The sequence below is a fragment of the Sus scrofa genome, chromosome 8 (genome assembly GCF_000003025.6).
Source record: "Sus scrofa isolate TJ Tabasco breed Duroc chromosome 8, Sscrofa11.1, whole genome shotgun sequence".
In the NCBI taxonomy this organism is placed as follows: Eukaryota; Metazoa; Chordata; class Mammalia; order Artiodactyla; family Suidae; genus Sus; species Sus scrofa.
Window position 1 is genome coordinate 47,540,587 of NC_010450.4, and position 15,512 is coordinate 47,556,098.

General features: G+C 38.3%; 1 protein-coding gene across 16 annotated transcripts in view; it reads left to right on the forward strand.

Moving 5' to 3' along the window:
• Nucleotides 1-15,512, forward strand: part of RXFP1 (relaxin/insulin like family peptide receptor 1) — a 129,868-nt gene that overhangs the window by 67,122 nt on the left and 47,234 nt on the right. For 14 of the 16 annotated variants that reach the window (XM_021101289.1, XM_005666665.3, XM_021101295.1 and 11 more), the window contains 3 exons: nucleotides 222-327; nucleotides 10,091-10,162; nucleotides 12,835-12,906. In XM_021101289.1, the coding sequence (XP_020956948.1) occupies nucleotides 222-327; nucleotides 10,091-10,162; nucleotides 12,835-12,906 (250 nt within the window). The remainder of the gene's footprint in view (nucleotides 1-221; nucleotides 328-10,090; nucleotides 10,163-12,834; nucleotides 12,907-15,512) is intronic. The other 2 variants (XM_013978690.2, XM_021101297.1) reach the window with 2 other exon arrangements.

The following is a 15,512-nucleotide window of genomic DNA, read 5'->3' on the forward strand; positions in this document are numbered from 1 at the left end:
CTGGTAAATGCATGCTTCCTTATCTTAAAGTGCTAGCATCATTTTAATGGTAAGAGCAAAACTGTGGAACCTTAATTTAAAGCTTTGCACAAATTGCTTACATAAGACATGACACAGCTTTGTGTATGATTTTCTCATAGCTTTTCGTTTCTTTCTTCTCATTACCCTCCTGTTCCTGGTACCTCGTTATCCCCATTCCTTACTACTTCCTCTTTATTCAGTGGTCGGTTCTGTGCCCATGCAATGTCTTTGCCGAGGTTTAGAGCTTGACTGTGATGAGACCAATTTACGAGCTGTTCCATCAGTTTCTTCAAATGTGACTTTAATGTAAGTAGAAAAAATAAGAATGGCTTCATCCTGACAGCCAGAGCAGCACCTGTAAAACTGTATCATAATTAAGGTGTAATTGTCATTATTAATAATGTGTTGTCAATCAAAGATGATGTCATTGTTCCTTGATCAATTCTGGTGATTGTTGATATTTATTTGCATTTACCAAATGATAGACCCCACTCTAAATTATTCTATATATTCACCTATTTAGTCTGTCATATAAATCTTATGAATATTTAGTATCACCTTATTTTATCTAAACAAAGATGAAATCAAGTGTATGTGCTACTAAAGAAAAAAGTCTACCAATTAAAGTGTCATGTAGAGCTTTTTTATTACAAGAGTTGACACTGAAAGAATCAATTTTTGACTTCATTGGAAATAAATTTTAACATACTCATGTATAAATAAAAATATAAAACAAGTAAAATAAATTGGATAAAGTATTCCAGAAATTCACACTTAAAATCTAACTCTTCTGAATCACATTTGACTCAGATTTGATGTTGTTTTTTCCCTAACTTGAACTTATGTATATAAAAGAAAAATATCTTCATAATAAGCAGTTTATTGATTCAGTACTAATTTGAATTCAACAAACTTCAGCAACAAAACACCCACATTTGGCTAAAACTTTCAAAAGAAACTAGCAAAGATAATTTTAATCCAATATTTTTGCTGAGTATTTTGTTTTCATCCAGATGTTGTAGTGCCTTATGGCTTTGATTTATATGAGGGCAAGAAAGGAGTAATTCTTAAGGTTACAAATGTTGGCAAGTCCTGCCTTTTTCAACCCAAATCACATAACACTTCAGCTGATATGCTTGACATACACAAGGGCTAAGGAAGAGCTCTAGCTCAGAGCTCCTGTACACAGTGCTATCATCCGATTAACAGTATATAGGGAGCCTACCTAATTTGATAATGAGCAGAGAACACCAGGCAGGTTAAGCCACAGAGACTTGTTTTCCAAAGGAGGTGGCATTCCCACCTGTACTAAGAACAGCATTCCATCCTACCCTCCACTCACCACAGATCTTTCCCACAGGAATCAGTTCTACTAGAAAGAATAATAATCCCCTAAAAAAGTTTGAGGGCCTGTGAAGATTTCCATGATTTAAATTCTGACTAGAATGGCTGGGTGTAAAAAATGTGTGAGGGTTTCATTCTATTTTCAAAGAAAAAAAAATGATAACCCATACTGCTTGTATCAAATTAATAGAAAATCCAAATCAAAGTTCCCTAATGGCCTAGTGATTAAGGAACCAGCATTGTCACTGCTGCAGCTCAGGTTTTATCCCTGATCCAGGAACTTCTATATGCCACAGGCACTGCCCCCAAAAAAATCCGATTCAATAAATACCCTGTTGCCAGGAATGTCATTTTTAATTTTCCCACAAGTACTATTTGAATACAATTCTTCAACAATTTAACTAACTTTTATAAAAGGAAGAGAGAGAGAGGGCTAGAGGAATGGACGTGGATATCACAATGACTTAGGAGAGAGCAAAAGCCCTGACTGAGGGTATTTTGATTCAACTTAAAATGATTGTCCTGGATCAACACATACAAATACACACATCAATATATCCAGGCATTCGTAAAGGGATGTGTACAGGCCTGTGAGCCACCAATTTTCAGCCCTTGGTATAAAGAAAAAACTGGAATCAAATCTTCATGAAAGATTGGTTTTGGAAGGCAAGAGAGAAGGTGGGGTCCAGGATGATACCAGAGTTTCTGTTGAGTAAGAGTGATGGGGACACTTGGTGACAGTGAGTGGGGAAAATTAGAACTGCAGTTTAGTTGCCTTTTTTCAGTTGGAGATTAAAGGTTATACTATGGAGATTTCCAGCAGGCATTTGGAAATGTAGGAATCAGGTTTAGGAGTTTATGTCTATAACTCTAATATTAAACTTTAATAGTAAACTTCAAAATGCAAGAATCTATTATATTAAAAAGTATTGGAGGCAGTTCCCACCATGGTGCAGTGGGTTAAGAATCCAACTACAGCGACTTGGGTTGCTGCAGAAGGATGGGTTCAATCTCCCACCTGACGCAGTGTGTTAAAGCATCTGGCATTGCCATAGCTGTGGTATAGGTCACAGCTGTGACTCAAATTCAATAGCTGGCCCAGAAACCTCCATATGCCACAGGTGCAGCCATAAAAAATATTATTTTTAAGTATTCCAGCTCATCCTAGAAAAATGAGGGTAATAACACTTACCTCTTTCTATCTCAATAGGGTATTATGAAAATATGGAGAATGTTATTTGTGAAAACACTCAACATCTGCTAGAAAGAAGTAGACCCAAAATTCTAGGTACTATTAATAAACTTCCTAAGAAACATTATTTAGGGGTCCTTTCAGGACCCTTCCTTCCCTCTAGAGTAACCATCCCACTCTGGTACAATGAACCTCTTCCTCTTAGGTTTACACATAGAACTTCACTTCTGTCTCCTTTAAGTATATCAAACATTGTTCCTTGGGCCTTAGTGGTTGGGGTCATAATCTTCTCCACCAGAAAATGGGAAATGCCATAAGCTTCATGGGGGCCCACAGCATAGTTTTTCTATACATATGCCAAAGTTCCCAACAGAATATAATAAGCTCTAAACAATTTTTGAGTTGAATTTACAAGTAAATGAGTACAGGAAAAATAAAATTAGCTGATTTACTTTTTAACCCTGAAATGAAGCTGGTATCCAAAGAAAAAAAATCTTTATTTGGAGAGAAAATATGTTATTTGTCATCCATATAGTGTATAAGCTCCTTAAGGGCAGGGATACTATCTTTTTTTTTTTCCAAAGTGAAAATGGAAGGCATTCAACCCATGTTTGTTGAGCAAATGAATGAATGAATGAATGAATGAATGAACACATTTTTTAAGAAAGCACACTATACTTGCATCCATATCCTTAAATCAAATTCAAATATTTAGCAGTTTATGCAATATGAACATTTAAACAGGATGTAAAGCAGAATGGAAGATCTAAGCCAAGTGAAAATCATTAGTAGAAAATGGATTTTCAGTTAGCTAATATAAGCAATGAAAGAACGTTTGGTGATAACCTGGTAGCTAGTAGTGATTTCAAGAGATGGTAACTAATTAATCTACTTTTGACATTCCTTCACTTTAAAAATCACCAAGTGACTGGTATGTATAGTCGAGAATGGTGTGTCTTAACCTTTTTTCTTTTCATTATTGCTCCCCCTTTCCCAAGCCTTTTTAGACCTTTCTTATTTGTCCCCTCCTGTGCTATTTTAATACCGTGGGTATGCTATGTATCTGTTTATGTATAGCAGTATAGCCATCAAAAAAGTAAGATTTTTTTTTCACTCTCCAAGAACCAGTTTTCATCCCATTGGAGCAATAACACTCATGTTGAGAGTACATGGTTTCCTAGACTCTAGAATTTTTTTCTCAAATTAGTTTCCAAAAATGTGTTCTAGGGAGTCTAAGAATCTATTTTTCTTTAAGAAGGATTCATTACCGAGTTCAGGCAACACTGGTCCAAAACCAATACACCCAACATTGTTAGTGTCTATTGTATGAAACTGTCTTCACCTGAGTCCTTTATGTTGATCAAATGTTTCAAAGGGCTTATTCCACAGAGGGTCAAACTCCTGACAATGAAGTCTATTGCTCATTGCTCAATGAGCAGCATATAATGTCATCGTATTATTAGAGATCATTTAGTCCAAATCCATTCTTTCACTGTTAAGGAAACTGACACAGAGAAACTGTTCTTTCATCCAAGGGACCCCCCAGCTTCAATTGTTTGGGCTTTTTGCTTGTTTTATTTTGTTCCTACAATACTGCTTGTTTTTCTTTTAAAAAGTTAAAGGTTTAATCCTTTCCAATACAACTACAATTATGTGAACCTAATCTGTGTGGACCTGCTTATCAAATTGTGATATAGGGAAAAATCTTCCCAAACAATATATTAGAAATTGCAGTGGAGCACTTCTTGAGTAAAGATGGTTTGATTGTGTGGACAGATTGACAATTTCCTTTCTAACTAATTTCTAAAGGAAGCAAAGGTAGTAGAATATGAGACATGAAATATTAAGGAATACAAAATTATTTAAGTTCTTAAGTGTGTTTTAAGCAAGAAAATGCTATTTTTATTGTCACTCCCAAACTGAGATGCTTTCTGTTTGTTAAATGAAAACAGAAAAAAAAAACATAACTGAAAATCATTTTCCCACTTTTATTGCTTCAAGGATGTTTAGTCAGAATTATAATGTTGTAACTTAAATTTAAGAAAAGTTGAAATCTAATAATACAAAATCAACATTTAGACCTAGTTCACATGGTCCTATAAAGAGAGGGAATCCCAAAGACGGCAGAGTAGAAAGACCCTGAGTTCACTTCCTCTCATGGGCACAGAAAACCACAACTATCTGCAGAACAATCATCTGTGAAAAAGACCAGAACTTACCAGAGAGGCTCTTCTACAACTAAAAGACAGAAAGAAGTAACCACAAGACAAGTAGCAATGGGGGTTATCTCAGGAACTAAAGACTCAAGCCCCTGGGTGGGCAACCCACAAATTGGAAAAGAATTATAATTGCAGAGGTTCTCCCAAAGGAGCAAGAGGTCTGAGCCCTAGATCAAGCTCCCCAGCCAGGGTCCTGCACTGGGAAGATGAGTCCAAGAATGTTTGGCTTTGAAGGTCATCAGAGCTTACTTTTGAAAGTCCCAGGGGGCAGTGGGAAATAGAGACTCCACTCTTAAAGGGCACACACAAAATTTCATATACTCTGGGATTCAGGGAAGAAGCAGTGATTTAAAAGGAGAGTGGGTCAGTCCCACCTACTGATCTTGGAGAGTGTCCGGGAGAGGCGGGGAGATACCTGGAGTGCACCCTGAGGACATGGACACAGGTGGCAGCCACTTTGAGGAGTTCATTTTATCACATGAACACTGGTGCCGGCAAGTGCTATTTTGAATTCCCCTCTAGTACATTAGCTTCAAGGCCAAGAAACTCTCTAGGTGGTGACACAGCCCCACCCACCACCAGACAGGCTCCCTTGAGATCTTCTGAGCCTATAGCCACCCTAGCTATTGCTCTACCCACCAGAGGACCAAGGACACAGCACCAAACACCAATGGGCAGGCAGGCACTAGTTCCAAGATACCCAGGGCCATACAACCAGAGACCCCAGGACACAGCTCTATGCACCACTGAGCAAGCACCAGCCCCAGAATCTCCTGGGTCCCATATCTACCCACCTGTGAGCCTGTTATAGCCTCAGGACAAACCTCACCCACCAGCAAGTGGGCCCCAGTCCCAGAACAACTACAGCCCTACAGCCTGCTGTGGTAGGATCCAGTCTACCTACCAGCATTCCAGCACCAATTCTGGGAACCTGGGCCCTGCAGCCAGACTCCAGGACCTATCTCTGACCATCAGTGGTCCAGCACTAGCCCAAGAACCTGGCTTTACCCATCAAGGAGCAGGCACCACCCCCAAGAGCTCCTAGACCTCAATTCTGCCTACCAGTGAGCCATCACTAGCCCCTGGGGCCCTGGGGTTCCAGAGCCAGCTGCCCTGTGACCAAGCCCCACCCACCAGTGGCCAGCAGCCTCTGCACAAAGCACAGCCTGACAACCAACTGGACCAGGGACCAGCCACACCTACAAGACCTCCCACTACAGTCAGCCCGCCACAACAGAAGGACACATACGGTCTATATAGGGACACCCATAGAGCATTTAGCTCTGGTGACAAGAAGGGCATGTGCTGCTGAGACACATAGGGCATCTCCTATATAAAGCCACTTCTCCAAAGTTGGGAAATATAACTAACCTATCAGATACGTAAAAATAAAAACAACAAATTAGGCAAAATGATGCAATAGAGGAACATATCTCAAATGAAGGAAAAAGATAAATCCCCAGAAGAACTAAATGAAGAGAATCTAGGTCATGTACCTAATAAAGAGTTCGGTGTAATGATCGTAAAGATGATCAAAGAACTCAGGAGATGCACAGAGTGAGAAGTCAGACATTTTTAACAAAGAGTTAGAAAATATAAAGAAGAAACAAACAAATTTGAAGAATACAATAGCTGAGGAGTTCCCATCATGGCTCAGTGCGTGAAGAACCCGACATATTGTCTGTGAGGATGTGGGTTCAATCCCTGGCCTCGGTCAGTGGGTTAGGATCTGACATTGCCAGAAGCTGAGATGTAAGTTTCAGATGCAGCTTGAATTCTGTATTGTCATAGGTGTGGCATAGGCCAGCAGCTGCAGCTCCAATTCAACCCCTAGCCAGGGACATCCATATGCCATGGGTGCAGCCATAAAAAGAAAAAATAAGATTAAAAGAATTCAATAACTGAAATAAAAATACACTAGAAGGAATCAGCAGTAGATGTGCTGATACAGAGGAATGGATCAGTGAGTTGGAAGACAGAATAATGGAAATTACTAAACCTGAACAGGAAAAAGAAAAAAGAATAAAAAGAAACCAGGACTATTTGAGAGACCTCTGGGACAGCATCAAGTGTACTAGCAACTCTTAGGGGTCCCAGAAGAAGAGAGGGAGAAAATGGGCAGAGAATTTAGTTGAAGACATAATAGCTGAAAACCTCCCTAACCTGAAGAAGGAAAGAGATACCCATGTCCAGAAAGCACGGAGAGTCCCAGACAGAATCAACCCAAAAAGAAATGCACCAAGACTCTTTGTATTTAAAATGGGAAGTATTAAAGATAAAGAGAGAATATTGGAAACACCAAGGAAAGAGGAATAAATTACATATAAGGAAATTCCCATCCAGATATCAGCTGACTTTTCAGCAGAAACTTTGCAGGTTAGAGGGCAGTAGCACCAGATATTCGAAGTGATGAAAGAGAAAAACCTTAAGTGAAGAATACTATACCCGGCAAAGCTTTTGTTCAGATCTGATGGGGAGATCAAAAGTTTTACAGACAATCAAAAGCTAAGAGTTCAGCACCATCAAGCCAGCTCTACAATAAATGTTAAAGGAACTTCTCTAAGCAAAAAAGAAAAGGTCATAACTATAAATATTAAAATTAATGAAAGGAAAAAACTCATCAATAAAAGCAAACATAACAAAGAGCAGATCAACTAGTAGGAACAAATTAGTCAGAAGATTAAAAGCCAAAAGTAGTAAAATCAAACTAGTACAAACTAGTAGGAAGATTAAAAAACAAATGTAGTAAAATTACTTATACCTACAATCAGCAGTTAAGAGATACACAAAACAGATGTAAAATATGATATCAAAACCAGTAATCATGAGAGGAGGAAAGTGAAAATGCAGGGTTATTAAAATTCTTTTTAAATTAAGAGATCAGCAATTTAAGGCAAAGCAAAATCAGAAATAAACAAATGGACTTAATTAGTACATCAACTCCACTTCTGTGTATATATCCCAAGAAAACTTTACTTCTAAAAGATACATGCAACCTGATGGTTATAGCAGCACACCTACTTAAAATTGCCAAGACATGGAAGAAAACTAAATGTCTATTCACAAATAGAGAAAGAATAGAAAAAGAAGATGGGGTAAATATATACAACAGAATAGAACTCAGCCACAGAAAGAACAAAATAGTGCCATTTACAGCTACCTGGATGGACCTAGAGATTATCACACTAAGTCAGACAGAGAAAGACAAAAATCACATGCTGTCACTTATATAGAGAATCTAAAAAATGATGCAAATGAACTTATTTCCAAAATAGAAAGAGACTGTTACCAAAGGGGCTGGGGAAGGGATAAATTAGGAGTTTAGGATTAACAGATACAAACTACTACATACCAAATAGATAAACAACAAGGTCCTACTGTTTGGCACAGAGAAATATATTCAATAGCCTGTGATAAACCATAACAGAAAAGAATATGAAAGAATGTACACATATATATATATGTATAAATGAATATCTTTGTTGTACACAAGAAACTAACACAACATTGTAAATCAACTATACTTCAGTATTTTAAATGGGACCTAATTGAACTTAAGAGCTTTTGCATAACAAAGAAAACTACTGCCAAAATCAAAACAACGTACTGAGAGGAAATATTCGCAAATGGTATGACTGATAAGGGGTTAATATCCAAAATATATACAGTTCATACAACTCAATATCACAAAAACAACCCAATTTTTTAAATGGGCAGAAGACTTGAATAGGCATTTTTCCAAAGAAAACATGCAGATAGTCAACAGGCACATGAAAAGATGATCAACATCACTAATCATCAGGGAAATTCAAATCAAAACCACAATGAGGAGTTCCCGTCGTGGCTCAGTGGTTAACGAATCCGACTAGGAACCATGAGGTTGCGGGTTCAATTCCTGGCCTTACTCAGTGGGTTAAGGATCCGGCATTGCCATGAGCTGTGGTGTAGGTCACAGATGCGGCTCGGATCTGGCTTTGCTGTGGCTCTGGTGTAGGCCGGTGGCTACAGCTCCAATTAGACCCCTAGCCTGGGAACCTCCATATGCCAAGGGAGCAGCCCTAGAAATGTCAAAAAGACAAAAAAAAAAAAAAAAAACCCACAATGAGGTATCACTTCACATCTGTCAGAATGGCTATCATCAAAAAGAACACAAATAACAAATGTTGGTGAGGATGTGGAGAAAAGGGAACACTTGTACACTGTTGGTGGGAATGTAAATTGCTATAGCCGCTATGGAGAACTGTATGGAAGGTCCTCAAAAACTAAAAATAGAGTTAACATACAGGAGTTCCCCATTGTGGATCAGTGGTAATGAATCTGACTAGCTTCCATGAGGATGCGGGTTTAATCCCTGGCCTCGCTCAGTTGGTTAAAGATCCGGTGTGACCATGAGCTCTGGTGCTCATGGATGCGGCTCGGATCTGGCATTGCTGTGGCTGTGGCATAGGCTGGCAACTACAGCTCCAATTTGATCCCTAGCCTGGGAATTTCTATATGCTGTGGGTGCAGTACTAAAAAGACAAAAAATAAAAATGAGTTAACATATGATTCAGCTATCTCACCCTTGGGAATATTAAAAGAAAAAAAACTAATTTGAAAAGATATAAGCACCCCAATATTCACAGCAGCATTATTTACAATTGCCAAAATGTGGGAGGAACACAGGTGTCCATCAACAGATGAATGGATAAAGAAGATATGATATAGTCATACACTGGAATATTACTCAACCATGAAAAATTAAATTTTGCTATTTGCAAAAACATGGGTAGACCTGGGGGACACTTTGCTTACTGAAGTAAGTCAGAGAAAAACAAATATTGTATGTCATCATTTACATGTGGCATCTTAAAAAAATACAACAAACTAGTGAATATAACAAAATAGAAAGAGACTCACAGATATAGAGAACAAACTACTGGTTACCAATGGGGAGAGGGGAGGGGGAAGAACAAGGCAGGAGTAGAGGATTAAGAGGTACAAGCTATTATATATAAAATTAATGAGCTTCATTATATTTTATAATACCTATAAATGAGGTATAATCTATAAATATTTTGGATCATAATACTGTACATCTGAAACTAATATAATGTTGTAAATAAACTACACTTCAATGAAAATAATTTAAATAAATAAAAATACCTCTCAAATAAAATCCCTTAAAATTCAATAGTATTATGAATACAAGTTTCATCATAAAGCAAAATATTTCCTGAAAGCTAGTGTTAAGGTAAATAAAGTTTATAATTATTCATACTGTCATTAAAAGTAAACAAAAAAGCTTTAAGAACCAAATTTACCTTTATTTCAGGTCACTTCAGTGGAATTTAATAAGAAAGCTTCCTCCTGATGGCTTCAAAAAGTACCATGATCTTCAGAAGCTGTAAGAAAAAATTTAATTCTTGGTATTAAATAATTTTCTGGGCATACCTATTTCTTCCCACTTCTGCAGAGACCAACATGGCACCGCTGCCTAAATTTGATCATTTTGGGGGGATTTATTTAGCTGTTAGGTGGAGACCACCAGGTAACATTTTTTTCTAAATAATTCCAGAAGTCATCCTAGAAAAATCTCAGATACCTGTGCACAAAGAAACTGGAATACATACATAGCGAACCCTCCTGCCACACTCCTCCCAAAGGAAGATACAAAAGAGGTTTCACTCCCTGCATCTCAATGACCATCACAGAGAAAGACGTAATGAAACCTTACTAGATCCGCCCTCAAGTTTAGATAAAGAAAATTTTTCTTCCATGTGATGGCAAGTTCAGTCTCTACCCAAGATTTCAAGACCCTGTGGTTTGAAACCTCTGAGCATTTTGTTTGGAGAACTTAATTCCATTTTCACATCTGCCTTATTGGGAGTTTTATTGTGGCCTCATATAGTTATATGACATGCTAGTTTCCCTTCAATTTAAGATTACCTGTGTAATCACAGAATCCATAACATCCCAGGTGATGGTTTCCTGTTTTTTAGGTCAATTTTGTGGCTAAATCCCATTATCATATGCTTAAACTGTTGGGTTTAAAATATTCTGTGTGACTCTATCTTGAAAACGTCTTAGAATTCCTAGTTTGATTTACACACCTATATTGGTTTTAGGGTTTGTTTTTTTTTTTAAGGTCCCACCCATGGCATATGTAAGTTCCTGGGTTAGGGGACAAATAAGAGCTACAACTTGCTGCCTACACCACAGCCACAGCAACTCAGGATCCAAGCCACATCTGCAAACTACACCACAGTTCACAGCAATGCAGGATCCCTGGCCCACTGAGCAAGGCCAGAGATGGAACCCACATCCTCATGGATACTAGTCGGATTCATTTCTGCTGTGCCACAGCAGAAACTCCAGTTTTGTTTCTGTTTTTACACTAGAAAAGCCTGGTATATAGATATCATCTGTCTGTACATTTTTCTTTAAGGTAACGGATATAGAGCAGAATCAGAAGAAAAGTGCATCTACTTTATTTGATGAAATGTTCTTAAAGCTCAGATTACCTGCAGAAAAATGTTTCCTATTGGAAAATTAAATGCCAATAAAAATGACTTTTCAGAACTTCATTCTAGAAATTTACCAATCAACTTTGAAGAGCTTTTCAAAATTAGGCTTGATAAAAAAAAACTTCAAGAGCATCCTTCCTTACTCTCTTTTCTGATTTCTGGAGAAGGAAAAACTTTCCTGATCTTCAGCACCACCTTACGTTCACATTGTTTAAAAGAAGCCAAGACTTAAAACTCCAAGTATCAAGAACTCAGTAGTTTAGCATCTTTACACAATAAACATTGAATTACCTTGAACCACCAGTGTGTACCACATAATAGATCAAAGAGCCTAATTACACCCAAAAGTCAAATTGGTTATTAGAGATGCAGTGTGACTCAACCTCCAGGCAATATAGTCTATGGCTTAGTTAATCATTACAGTAGTTATAAAAAAATTAATAAATACATGTCAAAGTTTTTTGTGTGTAAGTGAGGAAAATACATTACCTACTACATGAAGGGGCCATAGCACATCCTGTGAGACTGTTAGATGCATAACAAACTTAATGACAACATTTTAAAATCAAGGTTAGGTTTTCTTGCCTGTTGGAGAAACAGGGATTCTATTTTAGCCAAAATTTCTAATTGAGAAGTTCATTCACACTGGTTTATCTTTTATCACACCTAAAGTCTATGAAAAATTACTCTTGATAAGTTTTCTCAAACATTTTCTCAAACATAATTTGGGTGTCTAATAAAATTCAAGTTGACATCCTTGGCCTATTTGTGATGAACATGGCCTGTAGTTTGGGGTCTTGATGATGTCACCGCCTTGTAGTTTTGGCAGCACTGTGTTGAATAATCATCTTTGTAGAATTATAGCAGGAAATGTAAAAAGTTAAAAAAAGGAGTTCCCACTGTTGCTCAGCGGGTTAAGAACCTGACTAGTAACCATGAGGATGAAGGTTTGTTTTGATCCCTGGCTTTGCTCAGTGAGCTAAGGATCCAGCTTCACAGCATGCTGCAGCAAAGGTCATAGATGCGGCTTGGATCTGTTGTTGCTGTGGCTGTGGCTGCGGTGTGGGCTGATTCAACCCCTAGCCTGGGAACTTCCATATGCCATAGGTCCGGCCCTAAAAAGACAAAAAACATTAAAAAGGCTTCTAGGCCTCTGATTAATGAGGGCATTAGTATTCACTAAAACTAAATTTTCACTCAGAAATTTCAAATGTTAAATTTTAGCTATCATAGCATATCATACCAGATCATACCTTTACAAATAGAATTTCTGAATAAAATGTAGCCTAATTTACGTGAACTTAATAGCAAAACAAAATGACAGGCTACCCAGCTTTGCCAAATTATTTCATGTTTACCTTTTTAATTTTTAAGAATTTTTAATTATGGGGAAATACATACAACATAAAATGTACCATCTTGACCATTTTTAAGTGTACATGCAGGCATTAAGCTTACATGACTATCACCACCATCCATCCTCAGAACTCTTCACCTTGCAAAGTGGAAACTCCTTTTCGTTACATTTTCTTTTTAATACTCATTTTTACAGGTGCCTGCAAAACAATAAGATTAGGTCCGTATCTGTCTATGCCTTCCGAGGACTGTACAGTCTCACTAAACTGTAAGTACCCATGCCAATTAATCTCCCCCTTCCATGGTGGTCTCTCAGCCCGACTGACCCCACGCCACACACCCTCCTGCCCAGGCAGCGTCCAGGGAGCAAGCAGACAGCTGAAAGGGCAGCAGAACCCTGTGGCCACAAGTACAGCTCTGGGTCAGACAGGCTGACCTCACCACCCACTAGGTGTGTGAACTCGAGCGATTTGTTCTCCTTTCTAAGCATCAGCTCCCTCTCCTGTAAATACAAACTACAACAGTACTACCTCAGTGTTGCTGGAAGGAGCAAATGAGAAAGTCTGTGGAAAGAATTAGGCACGCAGTGCCTGGCACAGAGTAAGAACCCAATACATTAGCTGTAATGACCAGGATGAGGAGTGAATGAACTTAATCAGGATGAGAAAGGCTGATGATGATTAAAATGTATGAAGGAGGAGTTCCCCTTGTGGCTCAGCAGGTTAAGGACCTGATGTTTTTTGCATGAGGGTGCACATTCAATCCCTGGCCTCTCTCAGTGAGTTAAGTATCCAGTGTTGCCACAAGTTGTGGTGTAGATCAAAAATGCAGCTTGGATCCAATGCTGCTGTGACTGTGGTATAGGCCTGCAGCTGCAGCTCCAATTAGACCCCTAGCCCAGGAACTTCCATAAGCCTCGAAAAGAAAAGAAAGAAAAAGAAAAGAGAAGTATGACAGAGAAAACCCAAAGACTTTTCCAGGTCCTCTTTTTTCAGTAATACTGCTTTTAAAAATACATAAGGCGTGATAAGTTTAAAAGAACAAAGCTATTTAACATTATGATAAAATATTTATAACAAATTTGCCATTTTAATCATGTTTAAGGACATAGTGCTGTGGTACTAAGTACATTCACGTTGTTGTACAACTATCCATCTCCAGAACTTTTCCATCTTCCCCAACTGAGACTCCATCCTCATTAAACATTCACTTCCCTCCCACCACCTACAGCCCCTAGCAGCCAGCATTTTACTTTCTGTCTCTATGAATCTCACTCCTCTAGGGTCTACATATAAGTAGAATCAGATAATATTTTCCCTTTTGTGTCATGCTCATATCATAATGTCTTAGATTTAGCATAATATCTTTGTTTCATCCATGTTGAAACATATCATAATTTCCTTCCTTTTTAAGGCTGAATAATATTCCATTGTGTGTGTGTATACACACACACATACACAATGTATATGTATGTATATGTATGTATACATGCCATATAATCTTTATTCATTCATTGATGGATGGACTTTTAGGTCATATCCACCTTTTGGCTACTGTGAATAATGATATTATGAACATTTATAAACAAATATTTGTTTGAGTCTTTGCATTCAGTCCTTTTGGGTATATGCCTAGAAGCAGAATTGCTGGGTCATATGGCAATGCTAGGTTTAATTTTCTGAGGATCCACCATACAGTTTTCCACAGCAGCTGCACCATTTTACATTCTCATCAGCAATGCACAGCATTCCAATTCTTCCACATCCTCATCAATTCTGGTTATATTCTGGGATTTTGTTGTTGCGTTGTATTATGTTGTTGAGGGTTGTTGGGTTTTTGGCTGCACCCACAGCATTTGGAAATGCCTGAGCCAAGGATGGAATCTGTGCCATAGCAGTGACCCAAGCCACAGCAGTGAAAATGCCAGATCAGATCCTTAACTTCTAGGTCACCAGGGAACTCCTGTGTTGTATCATTTTTAATAACAGCCATCCTTGTGGGTGTGAAATGTTATCTCATTGTGAGCAAAGTTTTCTTTCAGTTATACGTACATATACACATATAGTTCCCTGTGTTATACAGTAGGACCTTGTTGTTTATCCATTTTATATGTAGTAGTTTGCATCTGCTAACCCCAAATGCCCCATCCATCTCTCCTCCATCTCCTTCCCAACTTGGCAACCACAAATCTGTTCTAAGAGCAAAGTTTTTTAAATAGTCTTTCCCAAAATTCCATTTCATTGCATTCTACCAAGCAGCTGAAACATATCTCCTAGAAGTTATTGTATGGAAATAGAACCAAACACTTAAATAAACAACTCCTTGTATTTCTATTTCCGGTCCCTTGCTTTCTGTCTTATCCCATGTCTTAATTATTAACCCAATAAACTCTTTCTGGTCAGATTCCTCACTGGTGGTATCAGAGTTTGGGATGAAGTCAAGACCACCTAATCATTTACTAACACAATGGAAGAAAGTCACTGGAGAGCCAAAGTCTTAACAATAACCACTTTAACCATGCCCTCTTCCCCTCTATCCCATCCCTGCTCTTTCGTGTCTTAGCAAATTACCCAGGGTGAATATATCTTCACGATGCTCCTGACAACTTCTCTCTCCAACCCCCCATGAATGTCTCAAAACTTGCTAAACAGCATCTGCTTGATTGAATGTTCAAAACTTGCTAAACCAATCTGCTTGGTTTAATGTTCAATGAATATGGAGGCAGCTCTTAAGAGATAGTGCAGGAGTTCCCGTTGTGACTCAGTGGGTTAAGAACCCGACATAGTCTCCATGAGGATACCTGTCCCATCCCTGGCCTCACTCAGTGAATTAAGGATCTGGTGTTGCCACAAGCTTCAGCGTAGTTTGCAGATG